General features: G+C 38.2%; 1 protein-coding gene across 1 annotated transcript in view; it reads left to right on the top strand.

Moving 5' to 3' along the window:
- Window positions 1-20,821, top strand: part of LOC126235373 (dynein regulatory complex protein 1) — a 444,155-nt gene that overhangs the window by 83,615 nt on the left and 339,719 nt on the right. Inside the window, exon 4 of the mRNA XM_049944096.1 lies at window positions 3,595-3,788. Coding sequence (XP_049800053.1) covers window positions 3,595-3,788 — 194 coding nt within the window. The remainder of the gene's footprint in view (window positions 1-3,594; window positions 3,789-20,821) is intronic.

The raw sequence follows: 20,821 nt of genomic DNA, 5'->3' as shown, positions 1-20,821 counted from the left end.
TTAGCTTCCTAGACGTCCTTTATCACTTGCAAAATGTACCTAATGGAAACATAATTTTTTAAGCTGTATTTTTCAAAACTCTGGACTCTATTCCTTGTGGTGGTAGCTAAACAACAGTTATCACAAGTTCTTGGCTCTAGGAATCTTTAGTAGAATATGGACACAAGTGGAAGTAATTCAGTTGCAAATTCTGTAATATAACCTAACAAGGATTCTGTTGAACCCTTTGGCTGAACAGAGTTTTAGTAATTTCAGCTGTTTTACAACACCTTTACAATTGTTTGTTGTGTCATGCACCTTTGCAAGCTTATGTCAGCTGAATGGTGGCAACATAACTTGATGTTCCTTTGTGAAGGAACATTTGAATTCAGAGTTTTAACACTTCTGCTTCCATTTTGCCATTGTTTGCTTTGGTCCCTGTTTCATATGGGCTCTCCCAGTGTCACTCTACACAGATGAGCATAAATTTTGGTAGGGGCTCTACAGTAATATACATCCATGGGTGTTATTGAAAACTGCATGCACTGCCCAAAGGTAATCAGGAATGATTCAGATAACATTAGCATACCTGCAAATTCATATTATTCACTGACCTGCAAAATTGTTGCCTAAATTAAATGATTCTAGCATGTGTATAAAAACAAGGGAACTTCATATTTATCTATTTTACTCAACGTGTTGATTTTTCTGTTACTGGTGTGTGTGGATGTTGAGCCAAAACATTATTTGCATTTTATGTAGAATATTTTAACGACTGACTGTGCTGTCATATGCACTTGCTGCCTAGTCTCCAACCAGACCGTGAAGTATGTGAATGCAAGGTGTCTGCTCTTTCAGACATGTCCAAAAGAACAGAAGCCACACAGAATCCGCATCTGTGATACATTACATGTAAATTGAAGGTGGAGAGGAGAAGAAAGGAATGGAAAGGGAGGTGATCACTGCTGCCAGCTGCATTAGAAAATTATTCTATTTCTTGAAAACAGGGATGCCACATTATAAAATTTAGTGAATCTTTCATACTTTGATACTACCTCCATTAGTTTGCAGCTGGCTTGTGAACAGATTTCTTTGCTATCTTTATTTATTTATTGTTTAATTTTAACTATTCTTTTCTGTATAATGAAAAGATATATTTATTTATATTTTAAAGAACTTGAAAGTATAAGATCTTTTGCATTTTATGTAGAATATTTTAATGACTGACTGTGCTGTCATATGCACTTGCTGCCTAGTCTCCAACCAGACTGTGAAGTATATGAATGCAAGGTGTCTGCTCTTTCAGACATGTCCAAAAGAACAAAAGCCACACAGAATCCGCATCTGTGATGCATTACATGTAAATTGAAGGTGGAGGGGAGAAGAAAGGAATGGAAAGGGAGGAGATCACTGCTGCCAGCTGCATTAGAAAACTATGCAGAATCAGCAGCGATGAGTGATCCCTTCCCTTTCCTTTGCTTTTTGCCCCTCTCCATCTTCAATTTATGTATAACGTATCATAGCTGCAGATTCTGTGTAGTATCTGTTCCTTTGGACATTATGCAGAAAATACTTGATACGCCTATCTGGGCAATTGATCCACCTTCTTCAGTGTGGATGAACAAATACATCTGACCTCTTGTGGGAATCTTAGAGTAGTGAACTTGGAGGAAATGGACAGTGAATGCCGCTAGGTGGCACTTGATGTGAGTGTGGTTCAACCGTGAGGCATGCCAAAGTAGTTCATAGATGGTCCAGTGATTAATGCACCTGCCTAGAAAGCAGTGGATTCCATGTTTGAATCCCAGTCTGGTACACATTGTCACTCGTCGCCTCTGTTTCCATGTAATGTCCCAATGCAGCTGACAGCAGAGACCCTATCCCTTTCCTTTCTTCCCCTCTCCAACATCAGTTTACGCAGACTGTGAAGTATTGTTGGTCTCACACTGCTATTTATGTATGTGTTTGACTCCCAACACCCACCATGCCCTTCATGCTTTTTGGTTTTTCAGAATGTGCACTGATATTATGTAAAAAAACATCTTCTCTCAGCATTTCCCAGTTCTGCTGGATGTGACGGTTGGCTAGATTTTAATATATTGAATGCCAGACCTCAAGCCTGGGTTGTTGAACCTGCCACTGAAAAATTATGTTCAATTCCAACTTTGAATTAGAAATGACTGAATGAGAGGGAGACCTAGGTGTTATTCAGAGAGGTTCTTACTAAGTTATTTGGCATGAAAACGGACCCACATTTCATTCCTATTGCAACCAACATACTGAAAAAGTTCAAAGAGTTTTATTTTATTTTATTTCTTTTACAGACAGTCATGTTTATTTCTTTTCCTCAAAATTTGGATATTGTTAATAAACAAGAAGAAATGTGATTTCACCAAGGTAGCAAAGTGCTGAAAACATGAAAGAATCTGACTGAAATATCAATGTTGTGCTAGGTTAAATTATTGTGCTTGACCACAAGTGTTGCTGCCTGTCAGCTGGCATGGGTTAACCGACATTTCCATAATTAGATAAAATGTTCTTGGTTAACTTGCCACTTCAAATTTGGATAAAGTCTCAAGAAGATGGACAACTTGGCCATTTTGTGTATCAGAAACCAGCAGGTGTAGCTTTCATCATCCAGCTGAGAAAAGAACTGTGTTGAACACCCTAATACTCAGAGCCAGGTCTATTTTAGAGCACCTCAGCTCCGAGATTAACCATCTATCAAAGCTATTCAGAAGGAATGAGTATTCTGTCAACAAAACGCAGATGTAATACCATTCACCAAGCCAGGAAGACCAACACATAAAGTACCTTCCATTCTGCAATGCAACAACTAGTGATATAGATAGACTTCTAAATAGGCAAGGAATCAGACTAATTTTCCAGCCACCCAGGAAAATGAAAGAAATGTTGCAACTTGTTGAAGATATTCACAGCTTGAGAGTACCAGGGATTTATAATATTCCTTGTGAATGCAGTAGCAGTTACGTGGAGCAGTCTACACAGCCTGTTTTCAATCAGAAGGCGAAGATTTTTCCTGTCACTCAGAGAAGCATGATATTTCTCCAGTTGGAGCATTTGGTTGGATTTCCTTTCTTTAATAGTCTGATGATGATGCTACTCCTCCAGTCTTCTGGAAGTTGCCTTGTTTGCTGAAAGGTATTGCACAATTTAGTAAGGTGGCGAATTAAGTCCAGATTTCCATATTTGAGACCTGCAGCTGACATTTTTTCCAGACCAATTGCGCCTCTGCTTCTATGACATCACCTGATTTTACCATATACTTTTTCATATATTTGTGTGGTTGTATTTTCCGCAAAATATTCCTATTTCTTGAAAACAGGAATCCCACATTATAAAATTTAGTGAATCTTTCATACTTTGATACTACCTCCATTAGTTTCAAGCTGGCTTGTGAACCGACTTCTTTGCTATCTTTATTTATTTATTGTTTCATTTTAACTATTCTTTTCCATATAATGAAAAGATATATTTAATTATATTTTAAAGAACTTGAAAGTATAAGATCTTTTGATAAGACAGACACTGGTGTTATTATTCTTGTGCTCTTAATTCTATTTCTCCTTTTGAAATATTCTTTCTTGTTAACAGTAAAGTGTAGGGAACTCATTGAGCAAAAAAACATGCTAATAGAAGAGCTGCGTCATGAATTGAAACAAGCAGATATCAGATTTCATGAAGATCAAAAGAAACAAAAAGATGACATTGTCACTCTGGCAGAGCGAATTGACAATCAGGTTAATGTGATGAGACGTGCATATCGGCAAGAACTAAGGCTAATTGAGGTATGTAAATATGAAATTAATGTTTATGAAAATGAGTGCATCAATTTTATTTTTAGCAATTCCTGAAAGTCAATTAGTGTATAAATGTACTTTCTTTAAGTGGTATTACATTTGACTGGAGGGTAACATTTTTAAAACCAAGCCTCTCTTGTAACGATGGCTGATGGGTGAAGTATCTATCTTACTAAAATCTGAAAGGCTGTTGTTTAGCTAACTGCAACTATGAAAAAGAATAATGAGTATCAAGATTTCAGAGCCAAGGGATTTTTGTTTCACAGATGAGACAGAGAAGAAATTTATTTTCAGAGCAGAACACACAAAATATATGAAAGAATGACCATATGCCAAGAACCATTCAGTTTCCTGACTTTGTGAGTCGTAACAGGAGACACTTATTTCCCCCTTTATATAATAACAAATGGCCATTACAGCTCCAACGCCATGAAGATGGCATTCAACAAACATCAAATTGACATGGAGTGTACTACATGCTTGGTATGCAAATGATCAGCATTTTGGTAAAATTGCACAAAGATCCTGAGCCAGATGCAATCACATGTCATGTTTCATAAGAAGCCTCTCGACAACAAGATCCATGTATTCACGGAGACCAGGATTACTGATAGTTGGGGGCTACAATGTTAGGTGTGTAACAGTCCCTTTAGGAGTATAACTACCAAAGAAGGGAAGAAGTCCAGTGTGCACGTGTGCACTGCTTGTGCATGCCTGGTGAGTCATCCCAAATGTGGAATGGGTGTTTCTGGATGCCATGAAGAGCAGTGTACAGTGTAACGGAACATATTAAAGGCTTTACTTTAATGAAGTATGCGATCCCTTCCAAATTCAACCAGTTTAACGAGTATTTATGATTATAGAAAAGTTATTGTGTATGTTAACAATGATTGCACAACATGTCTCCATAAACAGTCAACCCATTAAATTATACTGAATAACTGACCCACACAAAAGTTTATATCACTTGATCACTGATACAGCAAATGTCATCATGAAAAACACTAAGTTTATCTTAAATAATTAATATGAAGTACGAAAAATAGTGGCCAACTTAAGTATTTTGGATCTCCTTAAATAAAAATCACCCAGTGAAACCTATTTGTTCACTAGGAGAGTTTTCACTCAGTATTCACGTAATCAATCCTATTTTAGACGAAAACCAATGTAATTCTTAATAATTCATGTTACTTACTTATTTATGCAAATTAGAGAAGTCAGTTGACAAACTTCTAAAAAACGGACTTTTTGTAACAAAGAATTATTCTGTCAAGTCAACAAATCTGTCTGTCATTTTAATAACATGTTAAATTATGTCACTCGATGCAAATTAATAACTTTTCTGCACAAATTATGATAACAGATGTACATGTGACTTATAAACTATATCTCTTTTTAGTAGTTCTTTGACAATGTTATAAATACAGACAGTCGGAGGCAGTCAGGGGCAGTCGGAATGTCACTTTGGTGAAGTGTGTTTCTGTGTTATTGTTTGGCAAAACAATGCAAAGAACATGTAAAGGAAGTACTACTTTGTGTTGTGTTATGGTCTTTGGTGGACAGTGGAATTAATATGGCCACTAAAGTAATAAATATTTGATATTTACATATGTGTTGGTTTCGCTCGTTCTTTATCATCAAAAGCACATGAAAAACACGGGACCTCATGTGTTTACCCTAGACAACCAGATTTAGAGCCAGCATCAGCAACGAGACACAGCAGCGATCCAGCAAGCAGCAGCGATTACTACAATACAATACATTGTAATGGCGCCAACCTAACATCAAGTGCTAACAAGCTCCGTAAATGGGAGTGAAATAGTGCGTTTACAGCAATTAGCAAGATATCAACGACTTAGGCGGACCATTTACAACAGTCAATTGCAGGTGGTAGCTCATGTTGCTACTAATGACGTGCGTCACTTTGAACTGAAAGCTGGCTAAAGCTGGAGATAAATTCAGTTGACTTTTTTTACAAAAAACCTAGTGATGTTTAGTAAGGATGGATTAAATACTGTTGATGGTTGCATATTTGATGCTGTTGTAAGGAGCTTATCTTGTAGTGAAACTGAAATAGTTTCTGTGAGTTGTATGTGTAGAGGTTATACTTGACAATAGAATAAGTTAATCACTAGTTTCATTTACTGACCCCCTCATCTCAAATGATACAGTTGCTGAGAGATTCAAAAGAAATTTCAGTCTCATTTCGAACTGGTATGCCACTCAAACAATCATAGTTGGTTGTGATTCATTCTGCTCTCAATATGTTGGTGAAAATACATTTTTAAAGTTGGCAGCAGACATAAAACATTGTACTAGATGTTTTCTCCAAAACTTATTTTGTACTTTTAGTTCAGGAGTCCACCTGAAATGTAAATAGGTGCGAAAATTTGCTTGACCTCATAGCAAAAGATAGTAATGAACAAATAGAAAGCATCATGATGGATACAGGGATTATGGCCACAAGATCTTTGTAGGGGGACTGAATACCATAACATCTAAATCCACCACAAGTAAATGCAAAATATATCTATTTAAAAACGCAGATAAAAATTTATATAATGCATTCCTAAGAGAAAGTCTCTGATCCTTCCATTCCATACTAACTATGTAAGAGTAGACCAGATTTGGCCTAAATTCAAAGAAATGTTATCAACAGCAGTTGAGAGATTTATACCAAATAAATTAATAAGAGATGTAACTGATCCTCTGGGGTACACAAAGCAGGTCACAACAATTCTGCAGAAGCAACGAAAAAAGCATGCCAAATTTAAAAGAATGAAAATTCCCCAAGATGAGCAATATTTTACAGGAGATCAAAATTTAGCAAGGACTTCAGTGTGATGCTTTTAATTATTTCCACAGTGCATCTCTGAGTTGAAATCAGAAAGAAAATTCAAAGAGATTCTGGTTGTATCTAAAGTACACCAGTGGCAAGACACAATCAGTTCCTTTACTGCATGATAACAATGGTAATGGTACAAATAACAGTGCCACTACAGTGAAGTTATCAAACACAGTTTTCCAAAATCCTTCACCAAAGAAGATGAAGTAAATATTGTAAATTTGAACCAGAATACACTGATGTCCAAAATTAAAGCAACTATCTGCTATTTCCCCATCCTGTGTTTAATTCACAATATAATCATACAAACTGTCAACCAGATGTCTGTACGATTGTGTTCTACATGGAAGATGGCATTCTGGACAACAGACAACCATGCCAATGACAGTGTCAGGGCACCTATGAGACTAGGTAGAGTTCGCCAGGTAGCCCCATATCCACAATCACTGTGTATACAGTCATAAATGGTGCAATATGGAACAGAAAAGATGCCTGCCATTCTCTCTGTGGCAGAGGGTCATAGAAAGAAAGGAAGCAGGACAGTCACAAACTGTTATGGCCTGATAGCTTAAACATAAATAATTCTTTTGTTTCTTATATGCAGTGACAGTTTATAGAGACTGAAACTGTATTCTGAAGACAAGGGCAAGGCCAACCATATGTGACTTCAGAAGAGAGGACTGCTATTTGGCTGTAAGGGTATGACAGTACCACCTTAGTACAGCACAACAACTGGCACGTGAGCTCGCAGCATCCATTGGATGTTTTATATCGAGGCAAAGGGTGGGCAGAAGGCTTCTGCAGAGTGGCCTTTATTGTTGGAGACCTACTGTATGTCTACTTCTGATGCATTTTCACAGAAGGGAATATCTAGAGTGGAGTCATCAGCATGGATCTGGACGCTTGAAGAGTGGGCAAACGTTGTTTTCACAGATGAGTCCCGATTTAGGCTTGAGAGTGATTCTCGATGGATTCACTCCTGGAGGGAATATGGAACATGATTTTTGGACCCAAACATTATAGAAAGAGATCAATATCGAGGAGCGTCCTTAATGGTGTGGGCAGGGATTATGTTGATCACTCAAACCCCCTTCATGAAATTGTAAGCATCAATTGTCAAGATTTAACTGCTGTTAGGTATTGTGATGAGATCTTGGGATCTCATTCGTGGTTGTTGCGAGATGCTGTGTGCCCAAACTTTGTATTGATGGATTATAATGCTTGACCTCATTGAGCATGGATGGTTGATGTTTTCTTGGAAACGGAAGGTACTGCACACATGGCATTGCCTGCTTGCTCTCCTGATTTGAATCCCATAGAGCATGTCTGGGATGCACTAGAGAGATGGCTTGCATTATGTCAGCATCCATCAACCACTGTCCAAGACTGCAAGCAGCTCTGCAGAAAGAATGGGCATTATTCCCTCAACATGAGACCAGTGACATCGTTCACAGCATGCTCCATCATGTCAGGCTTGTATTGCTACCATGCTACCAGAGGTGATCACACCCAAGCACATTAACCAGTTGTCAGAATGTGTGTGCAAATCCATTAAGTTGGAAAAACTGAAGAACATTTTTATTTACCATTATGCATCTTGCAGCTGTTTATATTCTGTATTCTTCACATTGTTTCAACTTTACTATCAATTGTGTATACTGTTTCATGGCAAAATAAATGCAACCTTGCAAAATTCTGTTTGCTGCTTTAATGTTGGAGACCAGTGTACCTGCCAACATGAGTAACTTAGAAGTAGATATTGTTATGTAACAAGGCAGCTTAAATCGCTTACTAAAGGCAAGCCTTCTTGTCCAGATTGTATATCAGCTAGGTTCCTAACAGAGTTTGCTGATATAATAGCTCCATACATAGCAACAATGTACAACCACTCACTTGATGAAATATCTGTACCTAAAGACTGGAATCTTGTGCAGTTCATAACAATACTTGAGAAGGGAAATAGGCGTAATCCACTGAATTCCAAACAAATATCACAGACACTTGAGTTGCAGTAGAATTTGGGAACAAATTCTGTGTTCAAACATTATGAATTATGTTGCAGAAAATGATCCATTGGCACATAACATGCATATAAAAAAGGATTTTGCAAGGGAGTGTTGTAGGTCCCCTATTGTTTATAATCTTTAATGATGACTTAGAAGACAATATGAGCAGTTCTAGATTGTTTTCAAATGAGGCTCTCAGTTACCATCTTGTAAAGTTATCACAAGCCCAAAATCAATTGCAAAATTGTTTAGACAAGATATCTGTCTCATGTTGTGATGAAGCAAGCTGGGATAATTTTAATTCCCCTCTTGTTTTGCCATCTGCCTCCTTAAATTCACTTTTTTACTTCTAATAATTAACCATTTACATACATGAATATAATCTGCATTTTCAAAAAAGAGGAAGGTTGGCCTTCAGTTTTAAAGACTATAACACCAGAAGGGTTCTGATATCGAGAAGGCTATTTACACATACAGTGAAAATGTACTTAATTCATTAAATAACAAATTACAAGCAGCAGGTATTTTCTGTGATTTGTCAAAGGCATTTGATTGTGTGAACCACAATATCCTTTTAAGTAAATTAGAATTCTATCGTATCATGGGCACTGCTGCAAAATGGTTCAAGTCATACCTCACTAACAGGAAACAAAGGGTGTCAGTGCAAGGGACTAGTGAATTAAGTCATCAGTCATCATCAGAATGGGGAGAAATTACATGTGGTGTCCCACAAGGATACATCTTAGGGCCATTGCTTTTTCTTGTGTACATTAATGATCTCTCATCAGTTACACTGCCAGAAGCAGAGTTCGTTTTGTTTGCAGATGACACAAGTATTGCAATAAATAGTATGTCAAGTGTAGTTCTAGAAAGATCTGCTAATGATATTTTCATGGATATTAATAAATGGTTTAAAGCCAACTCACTGACATTAAACTTCGAAAAGACTCACTATATGCAATTCGGAACCTGTAAGAGGTTTCCACCCAGCATATGCATAAAATATGAAGAAGAGCAGATAGAAGAGGTTGACAGTCTTAGATTCCTGGGATTACAAATTGATAATAATTTCAGTTGGGAAGAGCACACTACAGAACTGCAGAAACGCCTTAACAAATCTGTATTTGCAATTCGAGTGTTAGCAGACATAGGCAACATAAAAATGAAAAAGCTTGCGTACTTTGCCTACTTTCATTCCATAATGTCATATGGTATAATATTTTGGGGTAACTCTTCAAGTCAAACAAAAGTTTTCAGAGTCCAATAGCGTGTAATACGTATTATTTGTGGAGTAAATTCACGGACGTCCTGTAGAAACCTCTTCAAAGAACTGGGTATACTAACTACTGCCTCTCAGTATATTTACTCATTAATGAAATTTGTCCCAAATAATATATCTCTTTTTCCAACAAACAGCTCAGTTCATACATACAGTACCAGGAACAAAAATGATCTGCACAAGGACTTAAAAGCACTTACTTTAGTTCAAAAAGGGGTCCACTACTCAGGAACACTCATCTTCAATAATTTGCCAGTAAACATAAAAAATTTAGTTACAAATAAAGATCAGTTTAAAAGGAGCCTGAAAGACTTACTAGTGGCCAACTCCTTCTACTCCATTGACGAATTTTTTAATAGAAACAAATGATGTATTGTATATATTCATACTATTAGTATTGTTATTTCAGCTTTTTTAAAAAAAAAAAAAAATTGACATGTTCCACATCCACGAGGATCTCCTCAGCACGGATCTATGGAACAAAAACTAATCTAATCTAATCTAATCTAATTTTGTGCTTAGTTTTGTGTATGTAATTGACTTTATGATTTTTTTGACTATTCCTAGTTAGTATCTTTTGTTATAGGGTGAAAGTAGTAATTGTTTCATAACTTAATTCCATTCTTGACTTATAAACAAATATAAATTCTGTACTAGTTATAAACATTTGGCAGAACAACTAATAGTATTCTCAAAGTATTTATTTGGCTCTATTAAAAAACATGTTAGCAAAGCCAGACCTTCATTAATTCCAAAGCAATTAACAGTTTCACCAAAAGTATTGTTTGTGTAACTATACTTGTTAATTTCATGATTTAAACAAATAATTTGGCCTAACTCTTGCAGTAGAAGAAGATGTTAAAAAGATGCAATTTTTTGATGTTCTCAGTTAATTTAATGAGTTAAGTTTTAATTTTAATTTCTGTAAATTTGACTTCGAACAATGTGTAGTGCCAGCACCTATTATTGAGAGGATATATGAGGGCCCGATCTTTGGTCATGAAACAGTCAGTCGATGGCCGAATTTCAGACAAGGAACCTGTGTTGGTTAGAACAACAACAATACATCAACTTAACCATGAAATAAGTGTTACACCAATAGGCCAGGTGTAAAACCAATGACATTGTATGTTTCCACACGTACCTGATTAATCTTCAAGAACCATGAACTTTGTGGTTAGGTTTTACTGCTCCTATATGTTCAACAGGAAACTATTGTAGCAGTATGTGGATGTTCAGCTGCAAACTATTGCTGAGGCTTATGGAAAGTTAAACAATAGTGCACTGGCCATATAAATGTGTACATTCAGAGAGGGGGACGGGGGGGCGAGGGATGGGGTTGTGAAATGTGAAAGTAAGACAGTGAAATGCAACTGTGCTTCTGTCAGCTAAATTATTTACAGTGGTCAGTGTCCAAATTACAATCCCCGTTTTTCAGCCAGCGTAGCAACACAGTACATTGACATCGAGGTCAACAAATGAAGAGATAAATAAAGCAGGTGGAACTGCCACAGTGTGAAAAGTGACAATTGACTCTACAAAAATAATGAAAAGTGTGACATCATTTATATGAATTCTAAAAGGAATATATCGCATTTCAAAACTTTCAATTCACTAAATACCTAGGGATTAGAATAACAAATAAATTGGAATCATCTCATACCTAGATAATGTTGTGCAGAAGGTGAACCAAAGGCTGTGTTTTGCTTACAGAACACTTAGAAGATGCAACAGGTCTACTAAAAATACTGTCTCTTCTGGAGAATTGTAGCATGGTATGGCATCCTTACTCGATAGAACTGATGGAGGACATCAAAAAATTCAAAAAGGTTACTTGTTTTGTCTCATAACAAAATAGGGGAGGGAGTGTCACAGATATGGTAAGTGATGTGGGGAAGCATTCATTAAAATAAAGGCATTTTTAATGGGCGCTAGAACTTTTGACAGCTTAAACAACCACCAACTTTCTCCTGTGAATGCTGATATTTTTGTTGTTGATATCCACCTACATGATCATTGTAATAAAATAACAGAAATCACAGCATAAAGATTTAAGTTTGCTATTTTTCTTGTGCATTGTTCAACAATATAGCAGTAAAGAATAATTGTGAAGGTGATTTGATGAACCCTCAGGCACTTGAGTGTAAATTGTGTGGTAGTCATGTAGCTGTAGAAGCAAGTATGAATGACACTGCTTTTTGAATGGAAGGAAAGATCACACAGCTGATCTCTCATTTGGAAATTGCATTTGAATGTTTGTTGTTTGTGAAACTGTCATGTTATGTCTAATGTAAGAATGGGAAGTATCTGGCAGCAGATGCCAGAATTTAACAGTGGCAGGATGTGGTGCATTGTTCCATGATTTTGCTGCTTGTGTAGATTAAGATCCAATGATTGTCATGTAAATATGGACGCGTTAGGTTCAAGATGCCCATATTCAAGACCAAGATGGATCTCAATGGCACACACAAGGGGACAAACATATTGTTTACTTGTCTATGCAGGATTATATAGCCATGTTTATACTTTCACTTGAGGATTGGTTTGTTTGCTGCAAGACAATTATCCACACAGACACTGTGGCACTGTCTGGTGTAGCAGAGGGCACAGACTACTGTTGCTGTGCCCATTGTCATGGTTGCTTCTCATGCAGCAGCACAGAAAGGTGTACAGACAGTGGCACACCTCAGTGGCAACACCAGGTACAGGAGTAGCAGAAAATCATCTTTTCATGTGAGTCACAATTCTGGGTACAGCATGGCAATTGATGTATCCGTGTTTTTGGAGGCTCCATGGAGAACAAATGTTGCCAGATTGCATACATTGAAGTCCTACTGCCACAGCATGTGGCTTGAGGGTATAAGTGTGCCATTGTGTAAACAATATGAGCACCTCCTGTTCTCACAGTCATGGTACAAAAAACACACCCAAAACATCGCAGAACCATCTCTGGGTGAACTACAGGTTCCACATACTGCATTTTCAGCACTTCATTGAGCTGTTGGTGCACTCTATGTCCTGTGTCATCTGAAAACAGGCATAATAGTGCGTATTCAGGCCACACTACATGCTTCCCGTCAGCTACTGTCCAATTTCTGTGTTGTCAAGAATAGTGGCTTTTTGTGAGGTACCAGACTCCAGATGTCTGTGGCATATAGCTCACTTCCTTACATTTGCTATTGTGTTTGAAGCAATTTGTCATTGACAAAGTTTTTATTCATTCATTTGCCCATTATGTTCTGTAGATCCCATTCTTCATGGAAGTCAAATAAGTTAAGATATATATTAGCATGAGACAAAAACATCATAAAATTTAATCTGTGTACTGTACTAAACCACTATACAGGGTGGCAATTCTTCTGGAAAACGTGGAAATTTCAGGGAATTACATTTCACTTGGAAAAATCAGGGATCAGGGAATTTCAGGAACTTCATAAAATCTCAGGGAAATCTCAGGGAATTCAGTTTTTTTTATTTTTTTTATTTATTTATTTTTTAACCTAGTGTCAGAATTTAATTCTACACTCCTGGAAATGGAAAAAAGAACACATTGACACCGGTGTGTCAGACCCACCATACTTGCTCCGGACACTGCGAGAGGGCTGTACAAGCAATGATCACACGCACGGCACAGCGGACACACCAGGAACCGCGGTGTTGGCCGTCGAATGGCGCTAGCTGCGCAGCATTTGTGCACCACCGCTGTCAGTGTCAGCCAGTTTGCCGTGGCATACGGAGCTCCATCGCAGTCTTTAACACTGGTAGCATGCCGTGACAGCGTGGACGTGAACCGTATGTGCAGTTGACGGACTTTGAGCGAGGGCGTATAGTGGGCATGCGGGAGGCCGGGTGGACGTACCGCCGAATTGCTCAACACGTGGGGCATGAGGTCTCCACAGTACATCGATGTTGTCGCCAGTGGTCGGCAGAAGGTGCACGTGCCCGTTGACCTGGGACGGGACCGCAGCGACGCACGGATGCACGCCAAGACCGTAGGATCCTACGCAGTGCCGTAGGGGACTGCACCGCCACTTCCCAGCAAATTAGGGACACTGTTGCTCCTGGGGTATCGGCGAGGACCATTCGCAACCGTCTCCATGAAGCTGGGCTACGGTCCCGCACACCGTTAGGCCGTCTTCCGCTCACGCCCCAACATCGTGCAGCCCGCCTCCAGTGGTATCACGACAGGCGTGAATGGAGGGACGAATGGAGACGTGTCGTCTTCAGCGATGAGAGTCGCTTCTGCCTTGGTGCCAATGATGGTCGTATGCGTGTTTGGCGCCGTGCAGGTGAGCGCCACAATCAGGACTGCATACGACCAAGGCACACAGGGCCAACACCTGGCATCATGGTGTGGGGAGCGATCTCTTACACTGGCCGTACACCACTGGTGATCGTCGAGGGGACACTGAATAGTGCACGGTACATCCAAACCGTCATCGAACCCATCGTTCTACCATTCCTAGACCGGCAAGGGAACTTGCTGTCCCAACAGGACAATGCACGTCCGCATGTATCCCGTGCCACCCAACATGCTCTAGAAGGTGTAAGTCAACTACCCTGGCCAGCAAGATCTCTGGATCTGTCCCTGTTTGGGACTGGATGAAGCGTCGTCTCACGCGGTCTGCACGTCCAGCATGAACGCTGGTCCAACTGAGGCGCCAGGTGGAAATGGCATGGCAAGCCGTTCCACAGGACTACATCCAGCATCTCTACGATCGTCTCCATGGGAGAATAGCAGCCAGCATTGCTGCGAAAGGTGGATATACACTGTACTAGTGCCGACATTGTGCATGCTCTGTTGCCTGTGTCTATGTGCCTGTGGTTCTGTCAGTGTGATCATGTGATGTATCTGACCCCAGGAATGTGTCAATAAAGTTTCCCCTTCCTGGGACAATGAATTCATGGTGTTCTTATTTCAATTTCCAGGAGTGTATTAAGTTTTACAAATCACAAATTTTAAAATATTAATAATTCAAAGTATCTTAATTATATGAATATAACTTTAATGGAGTAAATTAGTACTTTTAAAAAAGCAGTTGCTTCCTTTGGGATCTTGGTGGGCTTCCTGATCCACACCATTCCAGAGCTGTTGTTGAACAACTGAACTTAAGACGTGTCTTCAGGTTTGATAATGAACCAAAAGAACAGGAAGCTATTGATGGTAGAAATGGCTTTATCCAGTTTGGTAAATGGTACCATATATCATTTAAAATTCCCCTGTGTGAAGACAACATGGGTGACTTATATCTTGCAGCTCTGAAAAATACATAACGTGAAAAATTAAAATACGTAGTATCGAGATAAACTTTTTAAATAGCATAAACTTAAAATAAGTTCATATTGTATTGTATTATATGTAAATGCAGTAACACATGTGTGAAATTTAATAATGTAATATACATACTATTATTGTTATCGTATGAACAATATCCATGGCTAGATGAACTTGGATGGAGAGTGGTGAGTTGAAGATTTGAGCTGAACTGTGAGCCGAATCAGTGAACAAGCCAAGAGCACTTTAAGCTGAATCAGTGAGTGAGTGATGAACACAGAGAACAAGGTGACTCCTGAACCACCCTATGATTCACTCTACACAGAGTACGGAGCAGTGAGAAGCTGGCGGAAGCTGAATCAGTGACAGAACCAAGAGCGCAGTGACTCTTGAGTCAACTGCAGTCCACACCATGCTGTGTCAGAAGTGGTAGGGGAGCCAAGAGCTTATGCTTTGCAGAGCATCATCTCTCCTGGTAAAGTGTTGAATGGGCTGATATGGCTCTTTCAAGCTGTCTTTTCACACCAGAAGGAGAAAGAAAGAGTGGGAAATTTTTTCTGCATTAATGCAGTGTACTAAGAGGGTGACTTTTCTTTGCTTTCTATTCTTTTCATGTCTGACAAAAGCTATTCACAACAGTAAGTATATAAGCACATAAATAACATATTGTATGTAGCATATTTTTTTGCAGAATAGTCTATTCCATAGCAATTAATTCACCATGCGGGTGGGATGCTGTTGCAGCAGTCTGCCCCAGAATTTTCGTTCCATACACTGATGTCACTGGAGAGGATTTCCTGATCTGAAGAGCTACCATTCCTTTTCTGCAAGTCACCAGTCATTCACTTTGTGACTGGATCTAGCTCTTTGAATCAGTTCAGGAGTAAGATTTCCCTTCTCTAATTTGTGGTGCTGCTCCAGACATTGCCACAGTGTCCATGTGAATACTGGTCTTGCAGCAAACAAACCAAATCATCACAATCATGGGATCCTAGTCAACAGAAGCAGCAAAATCATAGAACAGTGAACCACATCCTGTCACTGTCAAATTCTGATATCTGCTGCTAGAAATTTCTCACAACAAAAATTCAAATACGGTTTCTAAATGTGAGATGAGTTGGGTAATCTTTCCTTCTGTTAAGAAAATAGTCAGCATTATTCGTACGTGCTTCTACATCTATGTGACTACTATGCTATTCACAGTTAAGTGCCTGGCAGAGGGTTTGTTGAATAATCTTCAGACTTTTTGTGTACCATTTCACTGTCAAACAACAAGCAAGAACAATAGAACACTTAAATCTTTCCATGCAAGCTCTGATTTCTCTTATTTTGTTATGATGATCATTTTTCCCAATGTTAGTGGATGGCAACAAAGAATTTCACATTTGGAGGATAAAGTTGGTGATTGTTTATTCCGTGGAAAGATCTTGTCACACATAAAAACGGTTCTGTTTTAATGATTGCCACCCCACATCACTTATCATATCTGTGACTCACTTTCACCTATCCTTTTAGAATACAAAAAGAGTTGCCCTTTTTTTAACTTTTTTGCTTCCCTCCATCAATTCTGTCTGGCAAGTATCCCATACCATGCTGCAGTGCTCCAGAAGAGGATGGACAATTGTAGTGAAGTAGTCTCTTTAGTAGACCTGTTGCATTTTCTAAGTGTTCTGCCAATAAAACAAAGCCATTGGTTTGCCTTCCACATAATATTATCTAGGTAGGTGATGATTCCAATTTAAGTGGTTTGTAACTGTAATCCCAATGCATTTAGCTGAAATAAAAGCTTTTAGATTTGTGCAATTTACTGATAATACTTTTAAGTTACTGATTTTGTCATGCTGCTGGTGTTCTTCATATATGACATGTTCTTTATATAAGACCAAAATTTCTTTGGATTTTCTGTTTGATTTTGAGACAGAGTTTTGTTGTTGAAATAATTAAAACCATTTCACATTGAAGTCTGTTATAAATTTTGAGCTTTTGTAAAACATCACCAATCTTGGAAATTTTATGTTCTTTTAAATGTGGTAAGCTTTATTTTGTTGTATCAGCAACATCATCCTGTCCTGTTTTTCATACCATATAAGTTGTATTACAACATCCCATGGAAAGTATCACTGATGTACCTCACAATGAGTGCCATATCTGATGTTTCTGCAACAGTCTGCATGCTTGTCCATTGTAATATTGAAAGTATTCAATTAGAAAGCTTTGTTCAAACATAGATAACACCTAAGGAATTTATGAAATAAATTTTTGACAAAATATTTAAAAATGAGAATTAATTAGGAACTGTTGTGGCATGTAATTTATATGTATCATATCTTTTAAGCTTAAATATTCAACAGCTGAAATAAAATTTACTTATAAATGCAAATGAAAATTATTCATATGCAAAAAATGATTAAAATTATTTGCTAAACATTACATTCACACAGTTAGTAACAGCATATTATTTAATATTTAGTTTTGAGTGATGAAAATGTTTTAATAGTTGCAAGTGTTTATTGCCACAGAAAGAAAGTGGAGTTTAGTTCACAGCCTACTATACAGTAGCAATAAATTGCAATAACTGTCAGTTAGATTATACTCAACTAATACTTTTGTGAAATAGCGAAGTTACACAAAATTACTAATTGCACAAATCTTCTGCTGTACAGCACTTCACTGCCAGGACTTAAGTCAACAATTGACGGTCACATTGCACCTGGCACCAGTTCTACACCACCTACAGTGCCCCAAAATGGTCAGTTTGCTCTTTTAATGGGATACTAATATTTTGTCAATGACCTCATCAACATCTGATATGAATTTTAGTATCTGGAGTGTAGTTTATGTGCACAGTATTCAAGAGTGAAATACAGTTCAGACAATAAAAAAAGGGAATCTTCTGAAAAGTTTGCTACAGAAGAATGCTGAAGATTGGATTACTAATGAGTGTGTGTGTGTGTGTGGAGTGGAGGAAGTATCAAAATTATTGAGGGAGATCAGGGCTTGACTCCAGAAAACAGTTTCAATAGGATGTATGATGCAGTAGTTGTGCAGAGAAGAGTCTTACTTACATGTGATAGGCTGATGTATGGTCTGCATCAAACAAGTCTTCACACTGAAGAGCATAGTTACAACACTACCCTGCAAGATTGTGTTAAATTGAGGAAGCTGTGGATTCCTTGCATCTAGTATGTTTTTTGACAAATGACTAGATGGCCTACCCCCATGTAATGGGTCAAAAAATGCACGAAAATATCAATAGTTTTGTATTTCACTATTTGAATAACATTGTTGAAGGTGCTCAAACAGATTGTTAAGATGTTCCTATTAACAGTTTGCTAGTCCCGCCAATTGACAGGATGTGAAAATTTTGGCAGACTGCTGATCCTGTCATATGATGGGGGTGTGATTTCTCCCACTTTTAATATGAAATCATGTATATTAATGGGCTCAATTGGTCTTCACTATATTCTGAGTATTAGTCAGCCTTAAAGTGGCTAGCATTTGAAATGTTTACTGTCTCGGCTGGGATCAAATACTTAACTTATCTGCTTCATAGATTTGATTTGTTGCTGTAGAAAAGAAATAAGTTGAAGTCCTGGTATAACAAAGACTGACCTAGTGGTTATTAATGTCCACATTAATTCATGACACATGTGATTCTGAGTTTCAGCATAGTTTATTTCTGTGTTGATGTCATTCCAGCAATAAGACAAGCCGTGGTACAACTGTACAAAGTTTGCACATTTCATGCCTTTAAGAAAGAACTGATTACATATTTACAAATCAGATCGGCACTGAGGTCACCACAAAACTTAGAGCAAAACTGGGTGCTCAACGGTGTTACGACGTTGGATTCATATACATTTTGCTACAGTGACATGACTGTTAAAAACATAAAATTAAAAAAAAAAAAATACAATTAATTTTGACAGACATCAGAACAGTAAATGACATTGTATGCATCATAAAATAAAATGACGTTACGCAGTACATGAATCTCATTATAGATCAGTCTCTTGCATAATGAAAATAGTCACATATGTAAGTATAACAATACACATTACATTTTAGTGGATTATTTGTAAAATATCAAATATAATTTTTTCCTAGTGCATTTCCATTTTTAAGAAAATGGTATATTGTATTTGTATATGAGGGTGCAAGAAAAAGAATGTTTGTAGAGCTCATATATTCATATGATCTGACGCAGACTTTGTTTTTTAGAACGAGGGTGCAGGGAAACAGCAGCACAGCTGTAGACAATATTTTTATTCATTCTTCATTACTGGATGGGCATTCTGTTAGTAAAAGAGTGAATGGCCTTTCTAGTGTTTTGGGATATTTGTAAAGATCCCAACACACCACTGGAAAGCTGCCGACAAGAGATGCTTGTGAGTACCGTAAGTTGAATAACGATAAATGTAGTGGGAAAGGGAAACTGCGTGTTTTCCTTTCTTGTGTGCAGTGAATGTGGAGCAGTGGTGGAGCTGGCGAGAAGGGGACCAGTAAAAATGGTATTACAACCACTGGTCGTCTGGGAGTCATTTGTGCCATGGTGCAGCAAGTGCCTGAGTCCAAGAGCCATGGAGTAAATGATGCACCAACAAGGGCGTAATGAACAGTTGAACAGCAGTAGTTGTTTATCTGTGTTACTCTCTCAGGTCCTAAAGTATGCATGTATGGACGTTATGAATTTACTCAAGAGACTGGTATTACTGTAGCAATTGTTTGTTATGTTGTTAAAAGAAATACTGAAAATGTTGGGCAAAATATAACCCTGTTTGTGAGAAGTGTGACTATTTATTTAGTAGTGCAGTAGAGAGAACTTGAGGAAGCATTCCAGGAATCTTCACCACAGCTGAATCGACAGGAGGTGGCATGGAAGGATCCAGACCACCAAACAACTACTCTGAGAAGAGAGGATAAAGGTAATACTACTTTCATCTGGCAGTGTATTAGGGTTGGCAAAATATTGATCAGTTATATCAGCCAGTGCTGGTATAAGACTCACCACAAACCCTACAAAATATACATCAGCAGGAGGAGAGGGAAAAACACACCCCATGTGGCGACCCTGGAAAACATGAATGGATAATGCACCAGCACGTAAGTGCAGAAAATTGATCTGAGTCAGAATTCTGACTCCAAGACAGAAAATTTGCCTCTGGCTACCAGCGATCAACAACAGTTCCTTATAACCCATGTCACAAGAAATCAAAAATAATTCAGAGCTTCTTTTGAATGAATTGTCTGAGAAAGATTAGTAAACACATAATGAATGGAAAGTATAGTTTACTGTTGGATATCTGAAACAGAAAAAGCAAGAAGAAGACAGTGGCGGCAGACACCCACATTACAAGCAGTGAGTGCTTGGAATTAGTTCAAAACTTAACAGAGTTGTTTCCATGGAATAACGCATACGGCGGACGTCATTCTGGCAGGAGTTATCAATGCAGAGTGGCGAGCAGTTATGCGAGTATGGTGTGCTGTATTGTCCAGTCAGTGGCAGCACGCAGCATGAGAGCAGACGTTGGCTTCAACTTCAGCGCCGGCTTCGGCTGTTCTACAACCAGTATGTAGTTCACAGTTCCGCAGAAGGGTGAGCCGTGAACATTTAAA

Source organism: Schistocerca nitens, chromosome 2, assembly GCF_023898315.1.
Source record: "Schistocerca nitens isolate TAMUIC-IGC-003100 chromosome 2, iqSchNite1.1, whole genome shotgun sequence".
Lineage (NCBI taxonomy): Eukaryota > Metazoa > Arthropoda > Insecta > Orthoptera > Acrididae > Schistocerca > Schistocerca nitens.
This window is presented reverse-complemented; position numbering and strand designations above follow the sequence as displayed.